The sequence below is a fragment of the Taurulus bubalis genome (genome assembly GCF_910589615.1).
Source record: "Taurulus bubalis genome assembly, chromosome: 16".
In the NCBI taxonomy this organism is placed as follows: Eukaryota; Metazoa; Chordata; class Actinopteri; order Perciformes; family Cottidae; genus Taurulus; species Taurulus bubalis.
In genome coordinates this window covers 4,663,544-4,681,199 of record NC_136604.1, presented here as the reverse complement: position 1 = coordinate 4,681,199, position 17,656 = coordinate 4,663,544, and the positions used below count along the sequence as shown (strand labels likewise).

The 17,656-nt window shown below is 40.8% G+C and overlaps 3 protein-coding genes across 3 annotated transcripts in view; 2 read left to right on the top strand and 1 right to left on the bottom strand.

Annotated features, from left to right (window-relative positions):
• The window catches only part of nudcd1 (NudC domain containing 1), a gene marked incomplete at its 5' end in the record, with an annotated part of 33,424 nt that extends 24,188 nt beyond the window's left edge, over positions 1-9,236 (bottom strand). Inside the window, 4 exons of the mRNA XM_079231528.1 lie at positions 925-1,108; positions 5,297-5,482; positions 7,532-7,686; positions 9,122-9,236. Of these exons, the coding sequence (XP_079087654.1) occupies positions 925-1,108; positions 5,297-5,482; positions 7,532-7,686; positions 9,122-9,236 (640 nt within the window). The remainder of the gene's footprint in view (positions 1-924; positions 1,109-5,296; positions 5,483-7,531; positions 7,687-9,121) is intronic.
• A 376-nt stretch (positions 9,237-9,612) lies between these two features.
• On the top strand, positions 9,613-11,570 carry LOC306748815 (transcription and mRNA export factor ENY2-2). The gene is made up of 4 exons (XM_079232039.1): positions 9,613-9,851; positions 9,954-10,024; positions 10,101-10,175; positions 11,287-11,570. The coding sequence occupies exons 1-4, from the start codon at positions 9,784-9,786 to the stop codon at positions 11,361-11,363; spliced, it is 291 nt and encodes a 96-aa protein (XP_079088165.1). The 5' UTR covers positions 9,613-9,783; the 3' UTR covers positions 11,364-11,570.
• Positions 11,571-15,879: 4,309 nt separating this feature from the next.
• Positions 15,880-17,656, top strand: part of pkhd1l1.1 (PKHD1 like 1, tandem duplicate 1) — a gene marked incomplete at its 5' end in the record, with an annotated part of 36,751 nt that continues 34,974 nt past the window's right edge. Inside the window, 7 exons of the mRNA XM_079232452.1 lie at positions 15,880-15,934; positions 16,126-16,203; positions 16,533-16,677; positions 16,762-16,870; positions 16,963-17,020; positions 17,104-17,197; positions 17,474-17,527. Of these exons, the coding sequence (XP_079088578.1) occupies positions 15,880-15,934; positions 16,126-16,203; positions 16,533-16,677; positions 16,762-16,870; positions 16,963-17,020; positions 17,104-17,197; positions 17,474-17,527 (593 nt within the window). The remainder of the gene's footprint in view (positions 15,935-16,125; positions 16,204-16,532; positions 16,678-16,761; positions 16,871-16,962; positions 17,021-17,103; positions 17,198-17,473; positions 17,528-17,656) is intronic.

Sequence of the window (17,656 nt, the reverse complement as noted above, 5' to 3'; positions counted from 1 at the left end):
CAATGTAAAAAATGTCTCAATGTTTTATCAACAGTCAACTTCGGTTATGATCATAATTACCAAATATGTTTTCACTTTCAGAATTGTAACACTTTAAATGCCAGTTCGTTTACAATAAAGCCACTGTTGTTATGAAGTAAAAAAAAACACACCAAAACAATATTTAATTAGTTTCCGTTTACTAAATGCTAGGGAAATCTTTTTCTTTTTCTTTTCTTTATGTGAATAATTAGCGATAAGATTCAGTTTTCTGACGGTGGGGAAAATATTCTAAATATAGCGTAAGCTTATATTGACATGGAAACACACTCACTTCAGTCATCTGAACTGCCCCGTCCCTTCAATAGCGGGTGATACTTTGCATTAAAACATATTCTCTGAATAAGTTGATTTTGGAGAATCACGGTCCCCCCTCAGTGATATTCTGGAAAAATTGTGAAGCGAGATGAAAAGTGAATCATTGCCAAAATATAGATTTAGCCAAACATGGAGACACTAAACAAAGAACAAAAGGTTATTCTCCAGCTCTCCGATATTAAAGGCTGCATCTTTAAACCCATCTTGATGAGGAAGGGACTCTCCAAAGGCTGCGTCTGTTTTTTTCCTCCAATCTTGAGTCAGAGTGTCTTTCTTTCTCAATATGTGCCAAGAACTTTAATGAAACTTCTTCTTGCTAATGTTTAATTTAGAGTACACTAATCTCATCTGGGACATAATAATTACAGCGCATTAATGGCGCAGCATGACTAACCTCCTGGTGAGGCTTGATTAACAAAGAACTGTGTTGTCTGCTGGGTGAACACCACATAACAGCCTGGAAATTTAGATCTGAATTCAGACCTAATTATGTATGATACACTCGTCTTGTCTCAATTGACTTCATGCTCAATTACTGAAATGATGATCAGCCGGCGAGCCACCCACCGTGTCCTGCGCTGTTGGCGACTGAGATCCACTCCAGAGAGACCGAGTATCCACTCCCTTTGGTCTCCTCCGGGTCCTTCTGGATGCGGAGCAGCAGGACCTCCATGGTGTGGACTCCCTCCTGGACATGCGAGATGCTGTGGAGGACGGTGAACGGCTCCCCCGTGTCCTCACTGAACAGGGGCTACGGGAACACAACCAACAAATAAATACAAGCACTCTAAAACACACAGTGTGGAGCGGAGAAAACAAGCCGTCAGCTGACATCGACCACGAACACGTTGATCACTTTGAACACGTTAACCATTCACCTGGTGCAATATCCAACACGTGCAATACGTTTAAGTACTTTTATATTACTTGATTTTGATCTTGTATTCACTTGTGAGCAACGCTGCTGTAATCCTGTAATTTCCCCACTGCGGGACTAATAAAAAAATATTTTATGTTATTTTATCAAACTTTACGTTTTCATAGAAGTGAATGCAGATTATGCAAGTGTGGTAATCTGGGTCAATTTGGTGAGAAGAAACTAAATATAATGGAAAAATATATTCCTCTGACTATCTGAAATAATATTACTAGAACTATTCAGTATTCAAATGAAGCGCTCGTTTGTTACTTGTTTCAAATTTCTCAAATGTGAAGATTTGCTGCTCTCCTTCGTTTCATACCACCGTAAATTGTAAATCCCAAATCTTTGGGTTTATAATGTTTCACTATTTCACAGCATTTTGACGCCTTTAACAATCGTTGGTTGCAGCCAGACACCGTGTGTTTACATCTCTTAACCCTGTTTTACTTTGGCCGAGCTTCATTTGGAATGAACAGAAGTGTCTCTACTCGGCATGAGCAGCGATAGATCAGCATGGCAGGCCACCTCCTCTGAAATAAGAAAAGGGAACATCCATCTTCAGGGGGACAGGGCTGAGGTGCTTTAGCACACAGCAAATTATACACATTTAATGAGTGGGATGATTGTTTACAATGTCACCGGCAAATGTGTCCAAGCTAATTTGATCAGGAAATGAGTTCTGGGTAACCTCTCGGTTGGACCGCTACCCGCAGGCAGTAGGGAAATTAAAAGGGAAGGCCCAGATGCAAGTGAGCGAGAAATAGAAAAGATACGAGTTCTTCAGATGTAAATGATGCTCGTCACACTTTGAACCTCACTTTGAGCTCTGACCCTCAAGGAGGCGCTACAGAGTAAAGAGCCAACAGAAATGCCAAATACTGGCTGCATAACCTTCTTCAAGGAGAAGGTTCATCACTGTATTTGTATTGTTCTTTATAACGGTCTTCAGTTTCTATTTATTGCCTCTGCTGTCGTGTGTTCTGAAGCCAAACGCATTGCGGATGTTTCTAGAAGAATATCCGAGATACGGAGCAAAGATGTTGCAAAAAATTTGAAATAGATCAATTTTTACTACTACTTTGAGTCAAAGTGATTATATTTGGTGAGAGGTTGGCCTGTAGCTCCACATATGGACTTGGTCAATTGTAAAAGGACTTTTCTAGTCTTCCGACCGCTACACACTAGATGATGCCGCTCAGCCGTTCATACAAGCGATGGCGGGGGCTCAACCTGGAATCAAATACATTTTTCCATTCAGTATTCAGACCACCTCTCCTTTAGATTGCCTGCTGAAGGCGAGACGTCTGTAGCCTTTGATTAGTAACAAGGAGTGCTGCTCATATTAATAACCAATTACCCATTTGTAATATTCAAAACGTGTGAGGAGTTCAGAGGTGTAAGACTATCTGAATATAAAACAGCCTAAATGCACAACACTTTAGAAAGGACTTATTTATCTTACCAATAAAACGCTAATTCAAACTAGTATTTCTCACTCAGTGTCTCCAGTTGTCTGGTTGAAGAAGGTGAAGTGATTTTGGAATGATTGCATAACAATATCCGGTTTATGTGTCCGTTTATTACACACGCACACAAACCACATGGAAAGATCCCAGAGCGTCGAGACTTAAAATTAGAACATTGGACGGACTGCAGGGCTTGAATCTTCAGCACAAATTCCACTCTTAAACTTTGCTTTCAGAGTAATATCAAGGGGGAACTCTCATTTGAAGCCAAATCCCAACTGCAGCCTGTTAACAGGATAAAGTGCACAAAGCCTAATCTCATCAAAGATCTCTCATTACTACAAGCCCAGGCTAAGCTTTAGAAACGGCTTTTAAAGCCTGAATTTGCATAACAGTTCAAAAGAATGCCTCTTTTGACGAGTGTATATCTGCTGAATAACAGGACATTTCATAATGCAAGAGCACATTTACACTCCCTGGACTTCTCAACATGAGTCTTGGTTAATTCTGACATATTGCCATTGTTTATATTGATATTTATATCTTGAAATAGGCTGTACATACTGTTCTATACATTCTGCATACTGTTATCTCAACTAGCTATTATTTATTCTCTATAATAAAACTATCTCATACATACCGGGTTAAAGGAAAATGCTGGGATGGTGATCTCCTATCCGATAGTTCCGTCTACTTTCGGACTTTAACCAAACGCTACTCAGTCAAATAATGCATTAGTTGGGGACTATTTTCAGTATGTATGATGGATTCATGTTATAAAACTGAGCCTGTGTGTTCATCATAATGATCCCTAAGTGCAACAGCGTGGCTCAGTGATGCGTTTCAATAGATTTTGGACAACAATGGAGCTCTGAGGCCGAGGTTACACTTCTCTTCCCAGCGGGACGAGTCTGAGCGCTGCCCGATCAGCCAGACCACGAGCCAAGGTGGCGGCGAGGGGCAGACAGCATGTGAGTACAATCGTTGCTGAAAATTTGCACTTTTATTGTGAAGAATTCAGAGGATCACAAGATTAGCAAAGCTTTGTAATTCTTCAACAAAACAAGTCTACTGATACTGCAGGGAGGAAGAGTAAAGAGCAAAAACAACAACAGGGGACTTCTATTGTGAAGAGGTTTTGGGAAATGAAATGTTTTTGTCCACCGTTTTACAGCGGCGCCTTTGTCCAATAAACATTTATCTGATCAGGTGGCATTGGAGTGTCGAGTGTGGACACACAGACGAAACCACAGCTGCATTCTGATCGAGAAGTGGCATCATCAGGCTTTGGGTACAGAGACAGTACTCTATAATAAGATCGATTCATTATCGTCTTTGCTCTTTTCATGCGGTTTATTTTTAGATTTTATTTTCTGCTTTATTGGATGGAGAGATGGAGGGAGAGAGAGAGAGAGAGAGAGAGAGAGAGAGAGAGAGGATGACGACTTGCAGCAAAACCATCAGAAGTGTCTGCTGGCGTAGACAAACGTATTTGTATTTGTATTTGCTCCTGTGGGACTTTGAAGCTTTATTTTTGTGACACACAAAATATGCGATTGAATATCGCGATAGAGATATTAAAATAGACATTAAAGTATACTCAGTGCAGCCTTTCGGATGTTTTCAGAATTCAGCTAAAACACCACAAATTGCTTATAAAAGAAACTTATTTTCCACGTTCTTTTATTGAACAAATAGCTAAATTTTAAAGTGCCGTTTTCCACCAATTCAAAAAGTCCCTGAGTTCAAGATCGTTTTTTTTTTTTAGATGCGTTTATGGCGCAGGTGGACTTCTCGATGACAATAATAAATGGAAATATTGTGCAGCTCTGACTCCAACATCACATCACTGAGACATCTGGCTTCGGCCATTCACTTTCCAGACATTCAACCCTGGACTCATTTTGAACAGTTCACCATAGTAACATATTATCCGGTGACATCACAAGATGAACGAATACCAATACAAAGTGGTGCCGGGCCGAAGAAAGCATATGACAGACTATTGATGAAAAGGGATTTCTGTACAAAGCAGCGTGTTCAGTTGTTGTTGCTGCACTTCCACTCATTCACCAATAGAGGTCGATAAAAGGTCATGGATTAGCTACCGCCCCTTGACGCTCACATTGTAATTTAATGTGATTTATTGTTATTATGCTCAATATTACGTCTGACTTTATGCAGTACCTTGGATATTTTTGATGCTATGGTTTTAGTATTTATACATATTATATTTCGCTCTAACTTTACACAATTGTCAATTTATTCAGGGGTATTATTTATTGATTTTTCCTAACTTAATTTGGTGTGTATTGGTTCCTTCATCTTATCTTCCTTATTTTCTTGTCAATCATTTGTAAAGCATTTTGAATGACATTTGATTAATTTGAGAGGTGTTATATAATTTAGATATTGACATTGACTGCTCGACAACATTGCAACTGATACACTTAATATCCAATCGAAGATGTCTATAATATGGAAAACCCACAAAGGTTTGAAAATATCTTTGTGTGTTCCTTAAAGCGGTAAAGCCGGCTGCTATACTTACTTCCCACTTCGCATGGGAGCCGTCTCCCCTCTTGCCGGTGCGAAGGAGGTAGAGCCGGCCGGCGCCGTCGGAGAGAGCGGCCCAGGTCGCCGAGGTGAGGCTGAGGGACCTGCAGAGCCGATGCTCGGTCTGGCCGGAGTCAGCGGGGATACGGAAGACCTCCCTCGGCTTCCCCAGGGCGGTGTCCTGGACTCACAACACAACAGTCAGCGCTGCAGCCACGACACAGGCAGACAGAGCTGTTCAACATCAATCTGACCTGTGCAGGGTTCATTCAGATCAGCAGGTACAATAGAGGAAACTAACAATTAATTCACAGGGCTTAACCGTGTATATTTTTTTGCCACCCTAAATTTTGAGTAATTATGATACGATGCAGTTATGCGTCAGCTTAATAATGAAAAGGTAACATACAAGAATAAAAGCTTTGTTACAGAAACCAAACTAAATTCTTTGAAGTTTGTATTTTGTATGACACTTTTTATATGACACTTCCTTTTTCTTACATGCTAAAATGGTCGCCCTTGGCATCTCTTACTGTCAAACCCTGTTTTCTTAATTAAACATGACATAATATTAAATTATTCCTGTGGTGTATGAAATGTCAATAAATAGTGAAAAAGTGAACATTCCAATTTCTCAAAGCCCAATGGGACATCTTGTTTTGAACATTAATCCATTAATTTACTGACATAGAAAAGTAGGAATCAGAACTAAATGTCTGCTTTTTTTGCTTGAAACGTAACTCAGTTATCCAAAAAGTTGACGTGTAATGTGTGTGAAAAGCATCAGGAACAAAATGTATTTTGTCCCTAAAATGAGGGGTTGAACAATGCAAGCTGGGTGATATGCGAGCGAACTATGGAACTGCCTTCTGCAGTCCAGTCATGACTCACAAAGACAGAAACAGACAGACTCAATCAGAGGAAGCTTTGACTACAAAGGCCACTGCTTCCATACCGAATGAGGTACTTTAATCCCATAAAACCATTCTGCAATTAACATCCGGCATGAAGACACACAGCAATACAGGATTTCCAATGTTCTTCCTGCTCAAAAGCCACATGACTGTACCCTTAACATAAAAATGAAAAACAAAAAAACAACGTGGAACTCATCAAAGAGAGGAAACCGTTATGTGGCCGCCCGTGTGACTTGGCCTCACATGGGATTCAGAGCCTCATTAGTGATAGATGGATGGATCTGCCGGCGCCTGAGCATCAATTACTCACTGCGTGAACCAACAGTGTTTCAGAAAGGACTGAGTTGTTGTTGCCATGGAGCGCGACACTGCGTATTATGTGTGTGTGTGTGTGTGTGTGTGTGTGTGTATATATATATATATATATATATATATATATATATATATATATATATATATCTTTATATATATATATATATATATCTTTATATATATATATATATATATCTTTATATATATATATATATCTTTATATATATATATATATATATATATATATATATATATATATATATATATATATATATATATCTCGATACCTGATGCATGATGCACTTTTGAGACCATTTTCAGCGTGGGCCGCCTGTGTGCAAAAGTGCGCAAGAAAAGTTTTGTCAGGGACGATAATTATGGTGTGATGATTGTAATTAGAATTTGAGCCACACATTTTCATAAAAAGGGCGATTTAATGATGCCACTGAAAGACTTAAATACTGTTTCGCAAGATTACAGCCTGATGAGCGTCATTCAGGCCACCTATTACCTCTAATCACGGTGAATGATGCCTTGGAGATAAAAGAAGTCTCTGCTGAAAAGGTCTCCGGGCTCATTTGGCTCATCGCCTCAAGATCTTGGTTTTGGGTAACGAAACTTGGATCGGCACCTTGAGCCAATTACGTAATCGCACAAGGACTCATCCACAACTTTAAAGCTTCCGCGCTGATTCATACGACGGACGGAATAAAAACTTCCGCCGTGAACACTGACACTCTCACTGCCTCTCTAATGGTCTCTAATTGACCTTAAACAAGAGAACAGCTTGGAAGATTTGCAAACATTTTCTCCTGAGATCCCATCAGAAATGCACAGTGGGCTGACGCTGCTGTATTTGGTCACCACCTGCTGGTGTGTCAGGTGCATTAAAGTCCATTCAGCTGCCACAACATCAGAATCACAACCGTTGTATTTGACATGACCGGTAAACATACAGGAATTAGCCTCACAGTCACTGGTGGTGGCGTGAGGGGGCTTACCAGGGTGACGGTGAGACTGAGGACCCGTCCTTTGCAGTCCACAAACAAAACGCTGTCTTCATACCACGGGTCCAGGTGGAGGTAGTTGTACATGCCAAAAGCACGCATGTGCTCCAAGGTGTACTGAGTGTCCTTGAGCCTCACTTCCTCCACATCTGCAGGAGAAGGCCAAACACATTTGGATTTTTCGTTTTCAATAATGTACGAGTGAGATTAACAAAACTCCTGTTGCACATTAAGGAGACACAGGACCACTATATCACTATATAGGAAGCAGATTGTGAATTTTGTCTGTGACTAAATACGTCGAATTAAAAACCGAAGAAAAAAACCTTACTAAGAGAAGCTTGTTTGTTCCTACAATGTATTATGACTCGTATACACGCATGTCTGTGACCGCAAGAAACATTCTTTTACTGTCTCCTTTCATGTCCTGACTGAGATTTCTTCACTCTACCTTTTTCAGTTTGGTATTTCCTGTGTGTTTTATATTACTGGCACTACCTTACAGTGAGCCGTTGTAGACGAGCAAAAGCAAGTCATTCCGGCCAAATGCAATTAAAATAGTTGATGCATAGCCTCCTCTGCCTCCTTCACAAACTACATCTTGCCACCGGCTCCTCGCTGTGTTTTTAAGTCGATTTCCCAACTGCATTTTCTTGTGGGTTTTTTAATGCTGTGCAGCGAACATAAAGGACATGTGTCCACATTGTAGACAATATAAATTCCTCACTGAACAGGAATGCGTTTAGTAGACAGCTACATAGATCAAGTTGTGTTTGTATATTTATGCAAACATAGTTGTCATCACAATAATCTGCAGAGGGTAAAAACATGCATGTTAAGTGACTGTTGAGTGGTAAATAAAAAATAAATCCTAATAATTATCTGTCTTAACCTCTTGGCACAGAAACCAGGAAGAAACAGACAAATATTGAGTTGTCTATTTCTTTCTGTTCTGTTTATTACATAATATTAGACTTACATTTACATTATAATCTGATCAAATGGCCTTTCGACAGCGAACAAAAACCAAAACAGGTATTTGGCAATTTCTGCTTATTTTAACTTGACGTATTTACAGATTTTAACATATACCATTATATTATTTTAGGTGGGCACTGTAATAGAGTTTACACGTATTAAGTTAAATTCCATTTGCGAACAGCAGATACATAAATACTTTTTGGAGCATAGTGAACATGTATTTTCTATTGCACATGGGTGTTTCTGGTCCAGAAACACAGATTTTTGCATGCAATGCAACTGTTTGGAAACTACGTAGACACCATTGTTTAGCCGTGACTCCTTATTCATATATATACATATTTTGATCTATTTATTGACCACAATTGTAAAAAGTTTGTCCAGCCCTGCACTAACTTATAGTTAGCTAAACTGCTGACACAATCCACACAGCTGGAGGAGCTTTCAACGCCACGAACTGCATAACAATATTATTATGAAATTATCGGCAGCCCGCTAATTCAAACGACTCTTCTCGGTATAGTGCGAGCTAACAGTTGTGAGCTCCAGTGTGCATCAGAGCTAGTTAGCACACTGGCTAACTGTGCTGCAGGTTCCTCTCACCAGCATCCAGCTCAACGCTGTACGTCGGTATGGCGTCCAGAGATAACCTGTAACTTTCAAAGCCGGGGTCCAACAGCTCTCTGTTGACCTTCAAGGAATAATTTGACGCAGCCATGTCTTTTCTTTCTTTTTTAAAATGTGATAGGCTTGTCCACAAGTTGGTGGGATGCAAGAAGATGCTGTGGAAGTCACACGTTTCCTGTTATTAGTCGCAACCCGGAGGCATTTCTCCGGCGGACACGAGCGGCTCGTGTGCTCATGGGAGGTTGAGTTTTTGTATTTAGTCTCAACGCGTTTTTAATGCATCTTTGAAAACATTTAGTCGCCATAATAAAGTCGCATTCATGTGAAGATAAAGTAATATTCATGAAAAGTTGTTTTCATTATTTTTGTATCAATGATATTGTCGGTTTGTGGCGAATTAAGGCCCGCCGAGGCGGAACCTTCGCGCTTTTATTGTTTTCAGCCGGTACGTTTTGTGTGAAGGAACCGTGTGTTCCCCCAGCTGATCCATCTCGACAAAAAAAAAAGAAAAAAAAGAAAAGGTAACGTCTACCTGATAGCTAGCAAAATTAAACCCTTTTTTTCAGTAGCCACGTTCCCCTGAAGCCGTTGAATCCAAACGGAAGCGGCTACTGCTCGTGTGTGCTTTGCGACAGATCATGAGCAAAGACTCCCAGATGAGGGCTGCAATAAACCAGAAGCTGATAGAAATGGGGGAACGGGAGCGGTGAGTCGAGCTTTTACTCTTCGGTGATTGTGTGGTCGTGAAATGTGTTGTAGAGACGGCGGTTGTCGTTCATGTCCACTGAATGCAAATGTGTGGCCGCAGGTTGAAGGAGCTGCTCAGGGCAAAGCTGGTGGAGTGCGGATGGAAGGATCAGCTGAAGGCGCACTGCAAAGGTATGCTGGACGAGGGGCTGCGCGTGTGAACGGGGCTTCCTCGCACCTGGCATGACTGATTCATTCTTTTGTGCAGATGTGATCAAAGAAAAGGGTTTGGAGCACGTCACGGTGGAGGACCTGGTCACAGAAGTCACACCAAAAGGCAGAGGTACGGGTCTTTAATGCAGACATGGAGCTGGGTTTCTGCTCAAGAACACAATAAACTCTCTTGGTAGGAGAGAGTCAGTCAGTACAAACTCAGTCAAACTTTGATTAAACACACAGAACTTTATTTGTAGCGCTCACAACATATAAGTTAAGATACGTTGTATTCATCCCACACAGAACTTTAACCTCAATGAAACATTTAAGAATATAAGGTGCTTAATAGACGAATCACTATTAAAAAAAGAACAAGAAGATATTTCCATTTGGTGCAATGGTGCAGCCATAAGAAACATGGAATATTTCAGCCTTTGTGAACATAATATACTGTAGCTTTAAACAATGAGCGAAGATAAAACATTTACTGCAGACAAACAGACTTTGATTATTTTTCTCAACTTAAAACTTGAGCTTTAAAAAACGTACTTCAACTGAACTGAAAGTGTTTACATAAATCTTAAAAAGAAAACTTGTTTTCAAAATGTTTTTTAAATGATGGGGACATTGGGCATACCTGGAGATTTTAAAGAGGTCAAAGTACTGACGGTTCTATTTAACGTCTACTTTTTGTTGTAAGGTTCGAACTCTACAATTGAAAAGATTTTAAAATCTAAATAAATAATATCTTTGATCAGCTGTTTTCTGCAGTTGGCTCCACATCTGGCTAGTTTGCATCTGGCACGCTTCTGAACAGGAGATTCTTCATACTCAACAAAAGTCAATTAGCGCCGTGCATCAGTTAAAAAGTACTGACATCTTCTTTTTTTTATTCATCTTTCTTAAATTTACAATTGCACAAACGTTGCTGAGATCATAATCACATTGCCCCAATGTCTTTCAAGCCGAGCTTGACGGACACCAAAGGCTGCGCTGTACACACTAACAGCACATGTGTGTGTGTGTGGTAATAATGAGTCATTGAGTGATTCACGGTTGTTGTTTTGAACTGTATTTTACACAAGCAGGAGATTAAGCAGACACACCTTTTTATAGTGCGATCAACAACATCACAGCCAGTGTCAGCAACTACTGTACCTTCTTAATTAAAGTGTGTGTGGAACTGTACTTGTGTGTGTGTGTGTTGCTGCTCCCTGACCTCCTCCTTCTCGATGCAGCACTGGTACCGGACAGCGTGAAGAAAGAGCTGCTGCAGAGAATCCGAGCTTTTCTAGCTCAGCACGCGACCTTGTGAATGGGACGGCTCACCGTCTAGACATTTTTTGTTTTGTTTTTTACACTCACAATTCAAATCCAAAACTGATGTTTGTTCTCATTATGAGCGACGCTCAAGTGTTATTTTTTTATTTGATTTTTGTATCATGTGTTTTCATATTGATTTTAGTTTGTTATGCAGCAGTTTTGGAAAACAAAAACAAATAAAGTCATGCCTATTTTTGGTCATTGGTGGTCCTGATATTTTCTTTACATTTTCTCCCCCTTTAGTTTGTTTCTCCGCCGACAGCTTTTCTTTTCTTTAACTAAAGAAACGTCATGGTCTGCCTCTCATTCTTAGTTATGATGCTCTTTAGGACGTTATGTGGGAAGACATTTGTTCGGGAACGACTCATCCTTCTCATTACAGAGAGCTTAATAGTTGCGTCATTTAAAAATTGCATCCTCCAGACAAAAAACCCATCTCGCTGTGATCAAACACCTCGTGCACTGTGCTCGCGCTGCCGCCGTTGCGCAATGGGCCTTCTCGGTAATTGTGTTTTCTTGAGCGTCACTCGGAGGAAGTTGATGATTACACGTCTTACGCCACTGTCGGACCCGCCGGACAACATATCTACAAGTTTGCAGACGCCAGCTTCAGGGTTCAACCTCCCTGTTTTCTTTTTCCTTGGTTACGTAATTTAAATGTTTAAAGACTGTTCCAGATTCCATAATTTTTTTTGTTTGTTTTTACTTTTAATGCAGCTGTTGCACGCAGTACACATCCACTTGGGACACACTACTTCCTCAAAATATGGAACCTTGAACTTTGACCCTCCTGCTCATTTAGCTGCTGCGCAAAGGATTGTGGGTCAGAATAGCCATGAAAGCTATACATACTCCAAAACACGACCCAGACCCTAGAGCATCCTGGTACTTTTGGCAGACTGCATTGGACATCCTGTATATCGGGACATTGTAGCTGAGCGTTCCAATACTCGTACTGGCGCTCTGTTCAGTCTGCCAGAAACACATTCTGTGTGATGATGCACGACTCTCTCCACTAATCACACTCGTCCTCACTCCTCACAGCTATTATTGAAGTTTTATTAAAATGATGAGGTTGAAGTCTCTCCAAAATTATATTAATTCGCTTACATTTAAAAAAATCCAAACTATTTTAATTGAAGAAATAGCGTTATGTTTGTATGTGTCCATGGGAAGATCACAATTCAACAGGTTTGTTTAATCTGTACAAAACGCACAATGTTGTGCGTAGCTGTCATTATTAATATTTGTACTGCTCAGTATTTAATTTTGCTTCTCACTCGACACTGTTGATAGATTTATCTTTTAATAATTTCATTTGTTTTGGCAGCTAAGTGCGTCTTTTATTTTGACATTTTATGGACTGACAAACAACAGAATTATTTATGATGGGAATGATTTGTTTTGAAAGAACGAATGGAAGGCATTGGACCAAATAATAGACTTTCAGGGGGAAACTACTTGTACACTGGAACATCTGTCTGTCTGACACTGAGATCTGAAGTTAAACCCAATTAAACAGCCAAGGATGTTCTCCCCTACTGTAAACAATTCATTAGAGATGAGATTTCTGTACTTTTTTGTTCTTTTCTCTCAGATTTTCAACCAGAATCACTTGGTAATGTTTTTAATTTATTTCTTTAATTTTCTCATTCTATATACAATGTTAATATGTTTCTCATTTGAATGATGCCATTGGACAACAAAAAACTTATTTTTGCAGGCATAACTGTCAAAACAAAAGTTGCCCTCCAGGAGCAGGACATTTCTTTCTTCCTCATCTTTTATTGTCAGACAACATGATTGACGACTTGAGCTAAGAATAACAGAAGGACAAAGAAAGGCAGAGCGGCCTTTATCTTCTAATCGCAGACGCCTTGTGAGGCTCTGCCGTGAGAAAGCACAACACGCGATGCAAGGGAAACATCCGCGACACACCTCCTCTTCCTCCTCCTCCTCCTCCTCCTATACTCTTATGTATTAAAATGCAATTTTAGTCAACGAAGGACAGGCCACTTCATCCATAGAGAATGTTTCATGACTGGGAAACTGCTTTACATTTCAAAGAAAGAGACAGAAAACAAAGCAACATGCAGCACACAGGAAGACAATAAATGAAGACAACGTATTTATCACACACACGTTAACTCCTCACAGGCCCGAGGACACAGTCAGGTGATGCGTAGAGTTTTTAGAGATCGCAGCTCGTCAGGCGAAAGCTTTTGTGGTACCACGGCGGGTTATTCCTAACTCTTTTATTTTCATTTATTTATTTTCTCTCAGGTAGACCTAAATAGGCCTCGCCCAACAATTTTCTTTGACCTTTGATTCATCATCTGGACCGTTTTTCAATTATTCAATTAAATCAAATGTAATATATAATTTTTGTATGCAGTATTCAGTCAACAATCACACCTGACACATACATATGCCAACTTGATGTTTATGAAAAAGGTTCCCCTCACCTTGTCCTATGAGCTCATTTGGAAGTTTGGACAGTTTTCTGACGCTTTGCATTTCAATCCTCGTCGCCAAATTGTCAAATTGTGGTCGTTGATTTTCTTCATCAAACTCTCTGAAGAAACCACAAGACCGTTATACCCTAACCCGCCTCATAGAAGTATGTGTTTTATTCAGTCAACCATTACATACAATACAATAAGAAAAGCCACAATCTAATATAAAAAATGACTTGCAAGATATACTGTATATACCTTACTGGGTCAACCAGACGCACCTGTTCAACCAGAGTGTGTCCAGTCACACACAGTTCATCAAAGCTGGAAATATATACTACCGGTAATACACTAAACTACTATAATATGACATACAATGTTATCAATCTTAACATGTTTCTACATGGGATATAAAATATCTCTATACTCTCCAGAGGTCTTTACCAACATCCGTAATACTGCAGGCCGTCGTCATGAAAACATGCAGCGAGAGATGGTGACATCATTTTGAGGGAATAATGACTTCATTTCCTGTCTTTATTAATAACCCAAACAGTCCCCTTTCTCCTCCCTAATAAGATCCACTCACTCATCAGCTCATCAGGGCCTCTTTGTCGGCTTCCTCATGTAATTCTGTTTGACTACGCATCAAACTCAATAACTGTATTTGTATTTGTAATGGATCTAAAGCCTTTCAGAACCTCTGCTCTCCATATCTCGTATCATAAAAGGCCCATTTGAAGCCACATTAGCGCCTCTGAGAGGCTGCGACTAGCCTGAGACTATTCATCCCTGAGGAGCTTTTTGGAGGGGTCAGGGTTTGTTCCTACAGGAAGTGATGTAACTGCTCCATGTGGGAGTGTTGGATTCAAGTGAAAAGAGAATGATAGAAAGCGGGGATGATGAACACAGATGCGACAGCAGCAGTCTGAGTTCTGTCAGCTCAGCACATGTCGTCATGAACTATTAATACATGGATTCCTTGTATGGAGTCGCCGTGCTCCGCGGTTGTTGCAACATGTTGTGTTGCAATTGTCTGCAGTCGCTCATAAGCTGCGGGGCGTCATACCCTTGTTGACACGAGATTCTCATTCAGTCTCTACCGACACAGTTGAATTTATAACTCATAATTCTATATCGTTGGGATTGTGTTTAACCTCCCATCTCCATACATCACAACTCATTCAACTTGACTTACTTTATACTGCATGCAGGTTTACGTCAACCCATGAGCCTAAGATGTGTACACTATGTGTTGGTCTGAGTTGAACGTTGTGATAATGGAAGCTGAATAAACTAAAAACCTTCATTCTTCACTGAAGCATCTCCTTTTAGAGACTTTATTTGTACAGTATGTTTGTTATATATGTATGACCACCTGCGGTGCTCTACAAATACATTTTAATGTAATATTTGTCCCATCACTATGACCTGTATCACTGACTTCGGCCATTTTTTGGGGCAGTTTCATTTTTCACGGTTATTCTAGTTAACCCAGTTTACCCTCTGACTGTCTGCTGTGATCTCAGCAACAGATGATTCATTGCATAACAGGGTAGCTGGTCTCCACAGTCTCCTCCTCCCAGTTGCAGGTGAGAGGCGGGACCCTGAGCAGCAGTATAAAGAGCCTGTGTGTGTGTGTCTCTCTCCATCTGTCTACCTGACCATCAGCAGGTAACACACCTTTTCAACAGGTGGGCTTTACTCCTTTTTACATCACATTCTTTTATTTGAGGATTTCAATCTTGTCAACACTCTGAGATTGTTATAGATTCTAGCAGAAAGCTTATTTTGATCACTATGTATGTGGCTATAATTGTATAATAATCATGTTTTTTGCATCCAATCTAAATGCTCTGTCTTCACTGAAATACCTCTTTATGATGTCTGGGGTTTTTAAATAATGTTCCTTCAGATTTCATTGTTGAATTTGTTTATCAAAGGCCTGCCTGACGTGGAGACTTTTTACAGCACTTGTGGTGTTCAACGTCACCCCGCACCCCGCAGCCCGCACCCCGCACCCCGCAGGTGAAGCAGGGTCTCTCCTCCGCGATGGAGTCCCCGATGAAGGCGGCGGCTCTCCTCCTCCTCCTCTGGTGCTGCTGCAGTAAGTAACCGCTATCAGAGCACCATATTTATGGAAGCTCCTAAAATGTACGTTTTGTGCTTCCGTCGGTCTAGAATAAGTTTGCGCTTTAAAAAAAAAATGTATATGCGGAAATGTTTTCTTAAGTTGCACTGATTATCGGGGTCATATGTATTAATCAATATAATTATATTATTTGATGTGTATTTCAGATGCCCAACGTGTTGACGTCGTAAATCCACGTCGCTGCAGCGCCAATGGAGCAACGCGAGTGGTCATTCAAGGAAGCGGTAAGAGACTGAATCCTACATTTAAATGTGACGTTTAAATCCAGAGTGATGATGCTGAAATATTGCTATGAACCTAATTCCATCTTTAAGAATAAGTGTGAACATGATTAAAAACAAATATAGGTCTGCTATAAGACTCTAAACATATGATATGACATGTAAAACAAATATAAATAGTGTTTAACAAAATTATGAAAAAGTAACCATGCAACGGAAGAAATGATAGGTCGAAGAAGTTATAGTTGTGGATTATTTGTTTCTAAAACGTGCGCTGTTTTAGGATTAGGATCCCTGTTTTGTTGACTCCTCTGACATGAACCCGCGTTCAGGTTTTGCCCAGGAGAAACAGTTCCAGCTGAATCCAGCAGACGACAATTTTGGCAACCGGGTGTTCATGGTGTCGGACACCCTGACGGTGGCCTGCGATGTGGAGAGAGACTCGACGCACGGCACCCGGATCACGTGTGTCACCAGGTAGCTTCCGGGCCCGAGGGCCTCTTGCCTCAATACTTCACGCATGTATACATCTATCTAAAGCGACTCATCCGTTCTCCACAGAGCCATGCCGCACGGGCAGTACACGGTCCGCGTCAGCGTGGACGGCGTTCCCATCCCCGATGCCAGTGTGTGCAAAGGCGCGCTCAAAGCATACCATTGCAGCGTCTTTGTAAGTTTGCAGCCGATGCAACAGGGAAGCCCTTCACGTTGGTTTTCGCATCCTAACATTGTCTTTTTTTCTCCCATTCTAACTTGTCTCAGTCCGTGTGGTATCGCACGCCTACAATCACCTCTATGAGTCCAGCCAGCGGGCCCCCAGGTACACAGTCCTTTACTTCTGCAGAATCAGGCTGAGTCCTTCCCCTCCGCTTTGTATTCAAACCCACTTCCTAACCCCTGCAGGCACCTTGGTGACGATACGAGGACTGATCTTCACCAATGTGTACGGGAGCGACACCGATAAGAGCTCCAACGGCCTCAACGTCAGGTTCCTGAGGTATGAAAGGAGAAAGGAAAAAGATGTGTTTCCAAATGTCCACGTTGCTATAAAGCACTTTGTCTCACCTAAGCTCTCACGTTTTTAAACAAGGGCCCGTTTTGTGACCATGATCACATGATGTAAACAGTTGAAATGATCCCAACCAAAACTCACTTGTTTTACGAGAGTTCCAAAAGAAGTGTATCTGCTTGCCGTTTAAACATTACGATGTATACTTACTGAAATGTGAACTCGATGCCCGCCTTGTGATCAATACGCTCTTGCTTGTTGCAGAGCCTTCATGGGAGGGATGCCATGCGAGCTGCTGAAGCCGGAGTCAGACGAACTGTAAGTAGTGTGTCCGCTGTAGATGTCGGTCCATCATCTATTGACAATGAACCTAAAGATTCAAGTCAAGGGGTGTCTCACAGCTCAGAAGTCTTTTGTGTGATGAAGTTTATGTTCAATAAAACTGAC